The sequence below is a fragment of the Penicillium argentinense genome (genome assembly GCF_028826775.1).
Source record: "Penicillium argentinense strain IBT 30761 chromosome Unknown utg000009l_segment0_segment0, whole genome shotgun sequence".
NCBI lineage: Eukaryota > Fungi > Ascomycota > Eurotiomycetes > Eurotiales > Aspergillaceae > Penicillium > Penicillium argentinense.
The window spans coordinates 3,698,326-3,712,640 of record NW_026622668.1 but is presented as its reverse complement, the minus strand read 5'-3'; the positions used below and the strand labels follow the sequence as shown (position 1 = coordinate 3,712,640).

General features: G+C 48.2%; 7 protein-coding genes across 7 annotated transcripts; 4 read left to right on the top strand and 3 right to left on the bottom strand.

Annotated features, from left to right (window-relative positions):
• Positions 1 to 190: 190 nt before the first annotated feature.
• Positions 191 to 1,714, top strand: cds1 (phosphatidate cytidylyltransferase; the record flags this gene model as incomplete). Its single annotated transcript, XM_056621456.1, has 4 exons — positions 191 to 343; positions 413 to 776; positions 833 to 1,623; positions 1,676 to 1,714. The coding sequence occupies 4 exons, from the start codon at positions 191 to 193 to the stop codon at positions 1,712 to 1,714; spliced, it is 1,347 nt and encodes a 448-aa protein (XP_056472262.1).
• Positions 1,715 to 2,874: 1,160 nt separating this feature from the next.
• N7532_008964 (uncharacterized protein) lies at positions 2,875 to 4,843 on the top strand (the record flags this gene model as incomplete). The annotated part of the gene is made up of 5 exons (XM_056621455.1): positions 2,875 to 3,146; positions 3,198 to 4,119; positions 4,188 to 4,270; positions 4,326 to 4,404; positions 4,475 to 4,843. 5 exons carry the CDS (start codon positions 2,875 to 2,877, stop codon positions 4,841 to 4,843), a joined length of 1,725 nt encoding a protein of 574 aa, XP_056472261.1.
• A 1,051-nt stretch (positions 4,844 to 5,894) lies between these two features.
• N7532_008963 (EXPERA domain-containing protein) lies at positions 5,895 to 6,732 on the bottom strand (the record flags this gene model as incomplete). The annotated part of the gene is made up of 4 exons (XM_056621454.1): positions 5,895 to 5,977; positions 6,030 to 6,249; positions 6,304 to 6,467; positions 6,528 to 6,732. The coding sequence occupies 4 exons, from the start codon at positions 6,730 to 6,732 to the stop codon at positions 5,895 to 5,897; spliced, it is 672 nt and encodes a 223-aa protein (XP_056472260.1).
• A 723-nt stretch (positions 6,733 to 7,455) lies between these two features.
• Positions 7,456 to 8,085, top strand: N7532_008962 (DUF4291 domain-containing protein; the record flags this gene model as incomplete). The annotated part of the gene is made up of 1 exon (XM_056621453.1): positions 7,456 to 8,085. The coding sequence occupies one exon, from the start codon at positions 7,456 to 7,458 to the stop codon at positions 8,083 to 8,085; it is 630 nt and encodes a 209-aa protein (XP_056472259.1).
• Positions 8,086 to 8,356: 271 nt separating this feature from the next.
• Positions 8,357 to 9,487, top strand: N7532_008961 (putative short chain dehydrogenase/reductase; the record flags this gene model as incomplete). Its single annotated transcript, XM_056621452.1, has 4 exons — positions 8,357 to 8,547; positions 8,606 to 8,671; positions 8,720 to 9,160; positions 9,211 to 9,487. 4 exons carry the CDS (start codon positions 8,357 to 8,359, stop codon positions 9,485 to 9,487), a joined length of 975 nt encoding a protein of 324 aa, XP_056472258.1.
• A 1,203-nt stretch (positions 9,488 to 10,690) lies between these two features.
• On the bottom strand, positions 10,691 to 11,622 carry N7532_008960 (bZIP transcription factor; the record flags this gene model as incomplete). The annotated part of the gene is made up of 2 exons (XM_056621451.1): positions 10,691 to 11,418; positions 11,472 to 11,622. The coding sequence occupies 2 exons, from the start codon at positions 11,620 to 11,622 to the stop codon at positions 10,691 to 10,693; spliced, it is 879 nt and encodes a 292-aa protein (XP_056472257.1).
• An 818-nt stretch (positions 11,623 to 12,440) lies between these two features.
• On the bottom strand, positions 12,441 to 13,475 carry N7532_008959 (alpha/beta hydrolase; the record flags this gene model as incomplete). The annotated part of the gene is made up of 1 exon (XM_056621450.1): positions 12,441 to 13,475. One exon carries the CDS (start codon positions 13,473 to 13,475, stop codon positions 12,441 to 12,443), a length of 1,035 nt encoding a protein of 344 aa, XP_056472256.1.
• Positions 13,476 to 14,315: the final 840 nt, after the last annotated feature.

The window sequence follows — 14,315 nt, the reverse complement described above, 5'->3', positions numbered from 1 at the left end:
AAAAGCGAGGCGCAGCTCCGCGGGACCGAAAAGTCGGGGGTTTGTTGCCGCGATTTCCAACTCCTGTCGAGCTGACCGCTTTCGGATTCACATGAGCTCATGAACTTCGTAACTCCACTTCTTCTTCTTAACACCTCGTCTCAGCCGCAACCCCCTTTTCTCTTGGTCCACTCTTCCAACTGTCCAAATCATGACCAAGTCCCGCCGCAATGTCCGGTTCCCGCACCGCAACAGCGGCGAGCGGCGCCTGAGCGTGTCCTCCGATGTCAGCGAAGCTACCTCGGAGCCTGCCAGTCCCAACAAAAATGGCAGCGTCTCCAAGCAGTCCACGATCCCCGAGGAGGTGAGTATTCAGATTGCAAGATGCTTTATTCGGTCGCCGCGCCTAACGCGTTCTCCGTGGAATCCATAGAAACCCGCCCAGTCCGAGTACGAGAAGAAGAAGCAGACCTTCATTACCCGGACGATATGGACTTTCGTGATGATCGCGGGTTTCTTCATCGCCATGTTCTCCGGTCACATCTACATCATTGGCCTGGTGACCGCCATCCAGATTGTCTCGTTCAAGGAGGTTATTGCTATCGCCAACGTCCCCAGTAAGGAGAAGAACCTCCGTTTCACCAAGACCTTGAATTGGTACTTCCTCGCGACGACCATGTATTTCCTGTACGGCGAGAGCGTGATCTACTATTTCAAGCACATTCTGCTGGTGGACAAGGTGCTGCTTCCGCTGGCCACTCACCACCGTTTCATTAGTTTCACGCTCTATGTGATGGGTAAGTCGATTCCGCCCCCATTTTGAAGCGTGCGTATACTGATGTAGGGCTTATAGGCTTCGTGTTCTTCGTCTGCTCCCTGCAGAAGCGTCATTACCGATTCCAGTTCACTCAGTTCGCCTGGACCCATATGGCCCTGTACCTGATTGTGGTGCAGGCTCACTTCGTCATGAACAACATCTTTGAGGGCATGATCTGGTTCTTCCTCCCTGCCTCGCTGGTTATTACGAACGACATCTTCGCCTATGTTTGCGGCATCACCTTCGGACGCACTCAGCTTATCCAATTGTCCCCGAAGAAGACTGTTGAAGGTTTCCTTGGTGCCTGGATCTGCACCATTATCTTCGGTTATTTCATGACCAACGTCCTGATGCGCTACAAGTACTTCATCTGCCCCGTGAACGATCTCGGCTCAAACGTTTTGACCGGTTTGGAGTGCACCTTGAACCCGGCCTTCGTCCCTCAGCCTTTCTCGCTCGAGTTGTTCGGTCTGGACAAGACTTTCTGGGTTGAGCCTATGCAGTTCCACATTCTTGGTTTCGCTACTTTCGCCTCCCTCATCGCTCCCTTCGGTGGATTCTTCGCCTCTGGTCTGAAGCGCACCTTCAATATCAAGGACTTTGGCGAGTCGATTCCCGGTCACGGTGGTATTACCGACCGCATGGACTGCCAGTTTATCATGGGATTCTTTGCTTTCATGTACTACCACAGCTTCATTGCCGTGTACAAGGCCAATGTGGGTGACATCATCGAAACTGCCATCAACGGCCTGACCGTTGACGAGCAACTCGAGGTTGTCCGTGGTCTTGGCAAGTACCTTTACAACCAGGGTGCAGTTCCCGAGACGGTATGTATTTCTCAACATCATTTGGCGATTTCGCCCCATTAATTCAATATAGATCCTGGATTGTCTTGCCACTGAGCTCCAGCGCCGATGAATTTTGGCTCGCCCGATGCCCCCTCAAAACAAAAATTACGACTTCTTTCTTCCCGACCCCTTCTTGAGGACAACTGTCAATCCCGTGCTTTCCGCCTGACAGTCCCTTTGCTCGTTTCCTCAGATGGCGACTGCCGCGTCGATCTTCCCTCTCCTTGCTTCGTCTGACGGGCGTTTCTCCTGCGTCTGACGCTCGGCATGACGTGCATGCACCGATCTCGTACCTGCATGACCATGATATTTCCCACGTCTACCTTTACCCTTAATCTCATCACACCTCCCGAGGGACCAGACGATTTCACGAAGACTTCAAAGTGCACCTGAAGCCGCCAAACCTGCTTCGCAATCGGAGTACAAGGATGATCTTTTTTTTACTCCTTCATGGTTGTCTTTATGCCTTGTTTATATCATTGCTTAGTATTTCTTCTTCTTCTTCTTCTTCTTCTTCTTTCTTCCTAAGCTTGGGGTTCTGCATTGGGCCTGGACTTGATGATTATGTTTCGATTGCTTGGGCTGGAGCTCTCAAGAATGAACACCGCGGATATAATTCGCAAAGAGACAGCTTGCTTTGTGTACGACCACGCAGGAAAAGTAAGGCTGCATTTGGCTTCTGCGGCTTGGCTCGGAGATGAGCCTACCGTGCCGGTGGAGCGATCTTCACTGGTGGATATGGACTGTAAAATTTGTACATAGGTTTCAATTTCAGATGTTGAAGCTGAACTTTCATGACGGTTTATAATACCGCCTGAGCATAATTGTCTTTTTCTTGAGTTTCGTGTATTTCTGCCCTCTCTGACAAGCACCCTGATTGATGTGTACCTCGAGTAATTCCATGCTGCTTCAGGTTGTGATGGCACTGGCACGTTTCCGGCAGGCGCCCCGCATTTCGTTGCCCATAATAGGCCCGGAGCGTGGCTGTCCCAGCTTGTGGCTGGAAAGTGGCGGCCCCATGCATAATCCTATTCATTATTTGCAAATGCATTACCTTCTTCAGATGTACATAATCTCCGCGGTTGTTTACCTGGTACCTGCGGCGTCCCCACTGAGGCGGGGAGCCATACTGTAACACCTTCGGCGACCAATCCCTCCCCAACATCAACCATTCGCAACCTCCTCCCTACGATCCTCGATAAAATTATATCGCACTAGATTGGATCAAGCATGGGCTCTATCGATCAGTACTCCGTCCCGAAGGAGGCGCAGCGAGTTCTTGAAGAGGGCATCTTGCAAAACCCCTTGATGGCCAGCCTCCCTCAAGAAATGAAGGACCTGAGTCAACATGTGCGCTTCGAAGGCTCAAACGAGCCTCTCATACCGATCAACTGGAGATTTGCGGAGAGCATATCAGCCGTCAAGGCCTTTGAGGCCACGATGCTCAACTACCTCCTATGTCGAAAGTACAAGATTGACCCCGTGGAGATTGTTATCAATACGTGAGTACGTCCGCGTCGCATTGAACTGCTAGAATCTGACCCTCTGGATAGGAACCACGCGAGTCTCTTCTTCATGTCCCCGTTGATCGCAAAGCATATCAAAGATGGGGTCCCCACACCGGTCAATCTATTCTCGCCAGAATTGCAGAAGCTGTTCCCGAGCCAGGATAAGCATCGCGCCCACGCGAGCTTGCACCGAACCCTTGCCACCAATATTTACAAGACCAAAGATGGTCGTTACTACCACATACACGGGAATTTGAACCCAGAACCCGCACTCACAGCCCTGGGACTACCACTGGAAGGCGAGGAAAATGACACCTATGAGTCGGTGGTTGAGAGGATCCAAAAGGCTGTTTCTCAATTCGAGTCCAAAGAACTCGACGAGCTCATGAACGATAAATTTCGCACCTCAGGCACAGTCGCATGGGACTCGGTTGAGTATTTCGCCAGCGACCACGGCAAAGCATCTGGCAAAGTCGGTTTATACGAGATCATGAAAGACGAAAGTTCCGCCCAGCAACCCTCATGGTGGCCAGAAAACGAATCCTTGCCCTCCTCGCCTAAGAGACCACTGGCCGGCCTGAAGGTCGTCGATCTAACCCGAATCATTGCCGGCCCTACCATCACTCGTAGTCTTGCCGAGATGGGCGCGAGCGTCATGCGCGTCGTATCTCCACACGTCACAGATATGTCTGGACTTTTCTTGGATTTGAATTGGGGCAAATGGAACACTTTCTTGCATTTGAAGGACGAGGCAGACAAGGAAAAACTGCGTGATCTCATTCGTGATGCGGATGTTGTTGTTGATGGATACCGACCTGGTGTCATGGATCGAATGGGTTTTAGTCGACAGGATATTTATGACTTGGTCAAGGATCGGCCGCGTGGTATTTTGCATCTCCGAGAGAATTGCTATGGTTGGCATGGACCTTGGAGTCATCGAAGTGGGTGGCAGCAAATCAGTGATGCGGTAAGAAGACCCGAGATCGCTGCGATGGCCTGTTCCGAATGGTTGCAGATGCTAACTGCTTTATACAGTGCTGTGGTGTTTCGAGATCATACGCGCAAGCAATGGGTCTCGATGAGGCGGTGACTCCTGTGTTCCCTAATTCAGATTACTGGTAGGAAGGAACCAAACCCCGACAACGAGGACTAGATACTAACACTTTTGTACAGCACGGGCGCAGCTGGCTGCACAGCTGTCCTGGAAGCACTCGTGCGACGAGCGAAGAGTGGAGGCAGTTACGGCATTGATGTAAATGTCTTCGTCATTGCATATCATTGCAAAAGAGACGAGCTTGCTAACTCTCAAATAATCTCGACAGGTATCGCTCAACTACTACTCACAGTGGCTTGTCCGCTCCTGCGGTACCTACGACAACGACACCTGGAAAGAGCTATGGTCAAGACACGGCAATCTGACTTTCCATCATTACCACGCGATGGGGCATCAGACTCCAGCAATGCTAAATAGCCTTTACGAGCATGACCGGGAAACCTTGTTCAACCTCAAATTCTTCGAAACTAGAAACTCGGAGTCTGTGAATGCCCAGTTCGTCCGGGTCAAGCCGATTGCCCAGTTCCCGGACAAGGAGGTGGAGCTGAAGTACAATGTTGGGACTCGTGGGAATGGCGTTGATCAGCCTGTGTGGCCGAAGGACCTTACAGTTGAGACAGTTACCGGGCCGAACTAGGATGAGCTCCTAGAATGAGTAGCTCTACTTTAGACGAAGTGCTTGTGATACATCTGTTGTCGGGGTAAATGCGAGAATTGAATTTTTCGGCAAGACTTCTCTCTGCCCATTGCCCATCTGAGGTAGTGTTATCACTATCTTATCAGATGATATCTATGACTTTGATAAGGCTGGTTTCGCGATGGGCCTTATATTAGTATAGAAAGTGGTTACTTAATCTAAGTATTATAATTATCGGGCAATTATGTAGCCTAGAAATCGTGAATAGTTGACTGTTATTGAGTCAGTAAGTGTAGCTGGCTTTGCTCTCCCATTATATATTATCTTTAAAGCTAAAAACTATAAGACTAGTTCGCTTAATAGACTTCTCAAAAACTGGCGAATTGAAGAGTCTCTGAACAGCTGGATTTCAGGTGAAATTAGTATCCAATGGCTCCAAAATCTATTCATCCTATTCACCTCAACTCGGATGAAAGGAAAATATCGCCTTCTGATTCTTGATGGTCATAGAAGCTATCTACCCCCTAAGTTTGATTGAGTTTGTGTCAAGAGAAAAGTCACTGAGATCATTACTGCCTAGATGCGTGGCAGAATCGTGTGCATGACCGAGCCAGAATGAGCGGTCAATCTACGGGTACAAGACCTTGCCTAGAAAGCGATACGCTTGAGTTCCTCAAGCGTTAATCTTGTGTCTATGAAATATACGCATTCTATCCTAAGATCATTTGACATTCCATCAAGCTTTCTAACTTGTGGTTTGAAAGTTAAGTTTTCCGCAATGTGAGAATGAAGCTTGAATACAAAATTTGAATCTTAACCAATATCTAATCAACTTTGAATTCTGTTCGATGCAATGACTCTGTAGAGAACCGGCCATGAACGTGGAGGTGTCATCACGTCGGTGGCCAGGTGGTCCAGGGGCAGTGCAAAGTCACGGATATCTAGATTTTCGTACCCTGAACCCGGCGTCGATATTTTTCTCACATTTGCTGCCTTCATATTACAAGATATTTCTGGAAGCAAATTGAACTAGGGAACGACCGACTCAAAATCATTTCCTCTTTTGTGAAGTCTCAAGCTGTTCCAGCTTTCCAAAAGCTTCCCAGATCTTGATAACTGCATGCCAAATACAGCCTGTATACCACTGGTTAGTAAACTTAACAGGATGTGAAATCGATGTACGTACAGCAACCAACAACCATCCATATGAAATTGAAAAAGAAGTAGTAAAACCAGAAATAATATCTCTCCGGTCGGCAGTATTCAATGTTGAGCAAGCTGGTGGCGTAGTAGAGAACATCACCATAAACCTGACCCACAGATATGATAAGCTGCAAGGCATATCGTAGGGGATGCTTGACTGCGATGCAATATGCGATAAAGAACGCCAGTGGGCCCCAACAAAACTAAGGTTATTTAGTTAAGAAATGCTCGCAGAAATTGACAAGAAATTGACCTACCGCGGTAACAGCCTCCATGGAGACCAAGAACGAGTCAGAAGTCAAATACCGAGAATCAGAAAGCGAGTACTCTTTCCACAGCTGACCAAAAAGGCTTTGGTCACCAGCCAGCTCTACGTGATTCAGAACGAAATGAGCCTCGAAAAAGAGATGGATCCATCCCGCTGATTTATGTTAGCCGATTCGTTCTCGACCTTTGCCCGGGAGGGGGAATATGTGCTAACTTAGACACATCCAGACGAAAGTAACTTGGTCTGCGAAACTTGTTTTCAGGTCCAGGCGGCGAATCAAGAAGGTTGCTCCAATAGAAACTGCCACCCAAAGAGCTCCAAAGCGAGCAATCAATGAAATCACCGAGTCCTCGTTCGGCACGAAATGAGGTAACTTGACCCCGGGCGGATAGTAATTGTGAGAGACTGTATCTGCCATTGCGTGAATTTGTGATATGGACGGAAAGGTATCAGATGAAAGATAAGGGATGAATCAAACTCATCTGAAAGTAAGCGCCTCGTTATTTTCTTATATTGAGCGCCCTGGGTCTGCGGTTGCCAAGTCTTGCTGCCGGGGTCCGCGGGTCCCGAGTCCTACGGAATATGAGTTGAGCCGAATCAGACCACTTATTTCAGGTGAATAAGCTCTGTCACTAGTTATTTTGCCGGGAAACACATGAAATTTGAATAACGGAAAGAAAATAAAGAAATGTAAACCTATAGCCATGGTTTCTGCAAGTTGCGGTAAAGACAACAGAATTGCACGGGGTCGTTCTAATTGGCAATTGCTGTGCAAATGGGCGGTAAAAGAGAATGAATTATGAAAACTGCCATACTCAATCAACGTGACTATACTCTCATGCTGAGAACAGTATTTACCAGTGGTTCTTGACGTGGAGAGACGATCACCCCCTTTGCGTACTCCACTTTACTCCGCAAATCTCGGCGGTGTTGAGATCGAACCTCGCGGCACTGTTAATACGAGAGTTGTGACTCAGAGTGGCTGAGCAACTAAATAACTAGGAGTCGACGAAGCTTATGAATGAGGCTGAGATCGTGGTGTATAAATTGTCTATTCAATGACGAATTTTCCGGACAGAAGAGCAAACAAGAAAATTATTTCGGATATTCGTGACTGGCAACAATAAGCAATCGCAACAAAATGTCAAAACATCAAGCTTCGAACCACCAAAGCTACCGAGCTATCCGCGCAGTCTACACAACAACAACTATCACCGTTTACCAAGCCTACCCCGCCGAAATTGCCAACCCAGCACTCGCAGCCCAGAAATTCCAGCCACCTTTCTCCCGCACTCGGATGACCTGGATCAAACCCTCATTCCTATGGATGGCGTACCGCAGCGGATGGGCAACAAAGCAGCGCCAAGAGCGCGTGTTATCTATTGAGATTACTCGTGAAGGATTCGAATGGGCCCTTGGGAATTCGTGTTTGAGTCACTGGTGTGCCAAAGGGGAGGAAAGCGCCATGGATAAGGAGCAATGGAAGCAGCAACTGCAAGCCAGTCCCGTCCGTGTCCAGTGGGATCCTGAGCGTGATTTCCGGTTTCGCCCCTTGGACCATCGTGCTATTCAGATTGGACTTGACCCTGAAGCCGTGAAGAAATATGTTGACGAATGGATTGTTTCCATTGTGGATGTCACGGACACGATACACCAAATCAGCGCACTTGTACAGGCGGGCAATCTCGAGGCCGCAAGAAAGCTTTTGCCCGACGAACAGGTTTATCCATTGTCGGATGAATTAAAGGAGATACTGCACGCTTCGCCGTAGTAGGACCTGTTGATTCCATTTTGATCACGTGATAATATATCCTGGATTTATTGCCTCAGGCAAAAGTCAAGGCATCGAATTTTGAGTTGAAGGGAGTAAGCAACTGGCATTAGCGTATTTAGAGGTCTCCACATCGACCACTCTTCCTGGGAATAAATAATGGAGAAGCACATCGCCTGGCCTTTAAAGAAGCTGGCCCTCGGACATAGCTTTTCCGACGGATCCATACATCCAACTCGATTTTCATTGCCAAGAAGAAATCTTCTTCCTGATGGCTAGTTTTAGGTATACCTCGCCCGTCAAGTGCGATGTGGACGTGAACACCAGCATGGTCAAAGACAAGACTGCCATTGTCACTGGTGGTACCTTTTCCTGTGACTTCCGACTCCAAGGGCCAAGGCTGATATATTCAGGTGCGAACGGACTTGGTGAGGCATATGTCCGTGCTCTCCTTGCAGCAGGGTAAGGCGATAACGAATCACTCTGAATTGCGAGCATCGAATACTCACATCCTTTCCAGTGCAACGGTGGTGATCGCCGATCGTGACGTTGAAAGAGGAAGAAGACTTGAAGAAGAGTTCAAAAAGTATGACCCCTACAAATGGCGAATTTATATACACTAACTCTTCCTAAGAGCAAAATTCGTGAACTGCGATACTTCGAACTGGGATGACCAAGTCCGCCTGTTTCGAGACGCAGTGTCGTTCTCCCAGTCTGGTAAAATCCACTTTGTAGTCGCAAATGCTGGGATTCATCGCAAGGACGAAGTTTTTTCCTATGTCGGAGACGGAAACGAGCCCAAAAAGCCGGATCTCACCACTATCGATGTCAATCTCATCGGGACATTATATACCTCGAAGCTCGCATCGCATTACTTCATCAAACAGAATGGTCAAAAACCATCTCCGTCACAAGAAGACACATGCTTGATCTTGATCGGATCCGGTGCTGCCTTCTTGGACTGTCCCCGGGCACCCCAGTATTGCGCCACAAAATGGGCGATGCGAGGCATCATGCATTCATTGCGGGGAACGACTTTCTATTACAGAAGCCGCGTGAATATCATATCGCCCTGGTAAAGAATACATTAATTCCATTCTCCGCATCCGACACTGATGAAAGCAGGTATGTTAAAACGAATATTCTCTCCGAAGAGGCCTTTGCACACGTCAAAAGGGTCGGGGTGGATTTCGCGGAGGCTTCTGATGCGGCCCAGTGCCTCCTGAGAATCCTCAATGACAGCACTGTTAATGGTCGCTCTTTTTTTGTTTCGGGCAGAAAATGGTCATCAAGAGGATATATGGATCTGGACATTGAGGATTACCCGGAAGACTCTTTGATTGAGAGCATTCAGAAAGACCAAGTTAAGTCGGCACCTGTCGAAATGGGGCTTTTCATCTAAGGTTACCTTTTTTCCTCGAGAACTTCAAATGAAGAGATGAATCAATTTCCGCTTCCAAATTTCATTGAAGTCGTAAACTTGAGCAAGTTTCAGTATTGATAAATTAATAGAGAGAAAAATCATTCTGTGCTCCTAAAATAGGCGATATTATTTGACCACGTCGTGTAATCTCTCCTAGCAAATAGGGAAGAAGCAGAGATAAATGTTTCGAAGAGTTTTAAGAAGACGTATCATACGCGTTACCAAAAATGATAAGACAGGAGTTTGAGCAACAACAAGAAGAGAGGATATATGGCCTGAACGATCCCATGCAATGCATCATGTCCGATACTTTCGAGTATATCACCGAAACCAAAGAATCGGCTGTGCTGTGGTCAGAATAAATCCCATTCCGGTTACCCGACGGCTGCTTGGCAATCGGGGACAGACCCAGCCTCGCAGTACGCAACGTGCTTCTCATAATCATCAACTCCAGGGAGGTCAAGATGTGAATGCTGATGAAGAGGTTGAGCTTTTATATTTGGTCGCAAGTACCGTCTCATTGGCGAATGTTCGGTTGATAGACTTGGTCGCGCGTCTTGTGAAGAGGGTCCAATAAATTGCAAGGGGTTGTCGAGCTTTCGATCTGGCGTTGAGGTTGGAATTGCGATCGTCCCGACACTGAGCAGGGAAATGAAGAAAATCAAATTCATGGCGTCTTTTCGATTATGCGATCAGCGCTTTGTGATTTGATTTGAGAGGCTCTTTCAATGCAGCTGAGCAATGAAAAGGGAAATGTAGAAGTTTGCAAGCATCTCAAGTGTTTTTGTCGGACTTAAGCAGCCCCTTCCCCTCCCTCCCTGTAGTTGCGCTACTAGTGTTGGTTTGTAATATCAAAAGTTGCCGGAGTTAAGATAAAAATAACCGGCTAAGGCTTACGCGATGGACCCATGGGTCCAAGGTAATCAAAGACTTGGCGAATTCTTGGCCTTTTGATTTTTCCCCCAAAATACCGATCAATCTAACACATTGCTTTTTGGCAAAGACGGAAAAGGTCTTTGTGTCGGGTATACTAACTCGATTATCAGGGAACATACTATAATGTATCCGATTCCTAGAATATTGCCGTGGATATCTTGCTCTGTCCAACACCAATGAAGCTCTATACAAACGCAATCAAAAACAATAAAGACGCTCATGGTAATTACAACATGTCTGTCGCATTTATGACCCAGAAAGAATATCATTCCAGATTAAAGGCCGTTCCCCTCGAGATCTTCTCCACCGATTTGTAGAAGCCAGAAGCTCAGGCGAGTCAGGGAGCAGCCATTTCCACTTCTGTGCGAAACCCTCTGTAACTTCCCAATGTTGGGCTTCCCACGAGTTTCCCCACACAAGTAAGGTCGCAGCGGTGTTTCTTGTATCCCAAAAAGCCATGAGGTCATGACATAAGTCGTCATCGTCGAAAGAATCACCTTGGGCAGCAAGAATCATGCAGTCGCGCATGCGTGGGAATGGAAAGAAGTCCAGCCAGGGATGATGGGGAATATGTAACTGGATGAATGTCGGTCGTAAACAAGGTGGGATACCCTCGACTGAGAAACTGGGTTGTGCGAGATTGAATATTGATATCGCATCATCGCTCTTCATCCAGGCGGAGGTCATTCCGACTGCAGCAATGTTCTCATTGATGGCTCGATGCACGTTGAGTCGGCTAAGGCTAATAAGGTGGTCTCTGTTCGGCATACCGGACATAAAGCTTTGGTACGCTTTCATCTCAAACCATTTACGGAACTCCAAAGCAAATGAAGGCGCTCTTGCGCATTCAAAAGCTTCCGGCCTCTCAAGCTTGAAGGAATCCAGAAGTTGCACTCTAGATGCGGACGGTATAGCGGAAGGGGTAGCAATGATGTCAGCATTCGATACTGCTCCATTATCTTGCTTTCTCAACCCTAGTGAATTGTCAGTTGAGACAAAAATAACTTGGGACGAAAACAGTACATACGGTAGCGCCGCTGATTCAGTCGATTCTGTAATTTTCTTCGTTCTTTCCGACTTATGACTCCAGTCCAATCGTCCCGAGCGTCACGGACGCCAGCTTGCTGGGGCATCTTGCTGAGTGGAATGATCTGCGCTCCTTGCGAGGGGTCTGTCATCGTGTGGATGGTAATATATGCGATATGATGACGAGCTAAAAGTGTTGTAGATGGTTAATAAAGCACAGGTGGAGCCAATAATGCATCTCGCTGATTAGCACCTCCACCCAAGCCACTCGACACGAAAATTTTGTCTGCCTGTTGGGCGAGGCTTGGCATTGCGCCCACATCGGGGGATTCCATGTGGGCCCTGAGCTTATCGAGCCATATGAGCAGTTTTATTGGTTAACATCAGACACCCCACCCGAAACTGTGAGTGGATCCGCGTAAGCAAAAGTCCCCTGTTTGATTGGTCGGTTCTTTCGGACTATGCGACTTAAGTTGAATGAGCAACCAAAAAGTATCGTAAGGCTACCTAGGAAAATTCCAAGATGGATTTCATGACACAATGCATTATGAGGTGTCGGAGTAGACCCTGTCTCCTTCTAACTCTTCACCTGTTGGGTGGTTTGAAAACCGTTTATGTTTAGGCCGTTGCATGCTGGTGTCGTCCTAAAGGGCATGGTGGTCTTATATACACTCCTACTTGAAACTAAATAATAGACAGGCGACACGAACAGTTCACAATGTTAACTACCTGTACTCAGTTACATCCGAGACGAGTTGCCTGATTCATTGAGTAACGGTAGAAATTTTGAACTATCGAAACTAAATACATTTGTGATGCAAAAGCTTCGTCATTTATCAAATGTTCCATCTCGTCCCTCCGTCCCGAGGACATCCACAGTAAAAGCCTGATTCTCACTAAAGATTAGGTAGTTCAATCACACAGAATGGATACGTAGCAGCCATTGACACCCGATACTTGCTTGTTCTTTTCAAGCAAGACCCGCTTCGAAAAATTCTGTGAGTCTTTTAAATGGGATAAGCTCAGTGCGATCGTAGAGATCGACGTGCCCGGCGCCTGGTACCCAGAGAAGCTCCTTCGGCTCACTAGCACGCGAATAGGCGTCTTCGCTAAACTCACGAGAATGCGCCTGGTCGCCCGAGATAAACAGCATCGGACGGGGCGAGATGGTCTCGATATCATTGAATGGGTAAAAATTGACGAACTTAGTGAATGTGGAGAGCGTGGGGTGAGTGGTGAGGTTCGGTGCAGATCCGACAGGTGTGAACTCGCCACGCCTGGTGCGGTAATAGTCGTAAAACTCTCGTTCGACCGAGGTGGCATTTGCCGTGAGGTGATCCAGAGTACCACTGGTGTACTGGACCTCGCCACCGTCTAACTCGTTCCAGCGTTCCTGGGCTGCTTCGGCAATCGCTTCCTTGAGTTGATCGATATTTTGCGAGTTCCGAAGGCCCTGACGAGCGAGTGTGCCCATATCGTACATACTGGATGTGGCGATGGCTTTGAGACGTGGGTCTAACTTCGCAGCGCTAATCACAAAAGAGCCGCTACCACAAATACCCAGACCGCCGATGCGTTCGCGGTCGACTTGGAGGATGCTCTGGGTACCGAGATAATCGACTGCCGCACTGAATGCCTCTGCGTAGAGATCAGGTAAGACCGCATTGCGTGGCTCCCCTTCGCTGGCGCCCCAAAATGGAACATCGATGGAGACCGTGACAAATCCCTGTTCGGCCAATTTGGTTGCGTAGAGGTTGGCGCTCTGCTCCTTCACGGCACCCATCGGGTGACCGACGATTACAGCCGGCCAGCTGGTGCTGCCGTTCAGTGTCTTGGGATAGAAGAGATTGCCTCCGACAGTCGTTTGGTAATGAGTTGGGAAGCTGATTGGCTGAATCGTCACGTTGTTGCTTCGATAGAAATTATCGGCACCATACGAAATATTCTGGGCGAAAGCGCACATCGCCATAGCGAGTGCGACAATGATTGCTATCGCCGTATCCATGACTATGGTGTTTATTCTCCTTAGAAAGATCGAGAAAGGAGGTCTGGGTAAGGACTGCAAAGAACAGATACCTCAACCTTCAGTTGCGAGCCGAGCCCACGGTCTTATAACTGATTGTGGGTACTGAACCACGCAATGCTGTCATCCGCCAAGACCACGTACTGCTGTTCCAAGAACGTGTAGGGGTTCTCGATCCAAGAAGAGAGTCTGGTAGATGCGGGATCGATTGACCAAGGTCCTTACCTCGTTCACAGCCCGGAATTCTGGTTCGCGTGTGATTGAATTTCTGGATCATCGCAAAGCCTTTCTTGGCACGAGCGTGCTCCGGCGCTAATGTAAGCTGCTTACCATCAGTGGATTGGAGACTTTCAACGGGTGTCATCCAGGATGATCATTTCTTGGCGCAACGAAATCGAACATGCCCTGATTGTTTGCGCCTCAGGCGCTCTGGGTCATGTGACAACCCAGGCTTCGTTGAGAGAACGAACATGAAACTTTGCTCCCTCATCATTGATAATCCCTCCGCCTTGTCTTGCTTACTTGCCAGAGCCCGCTCATTACCTCGTTCATACCAAGCACGAAAACGTGGATAGCCAGCGCCCTTACACGGTCATCAGCTCACTTACGCTCTATAGCTATGGCGGGCAAAGAAGCAGAGATCCATAGGAAATGGGGGGGGAGGTACACAGCCCAGAGCCCCATTCTAAATTTTCGATGTGAGACTTAACCGTCATATTAGCACTCACATCTCGCCAATCCTCCATTTCCATGCCGACGCCCGTCAGCCTCAATCGATGCCATACCCCGTCGTAATTGAGATATACGAAAAGTCACCACAAG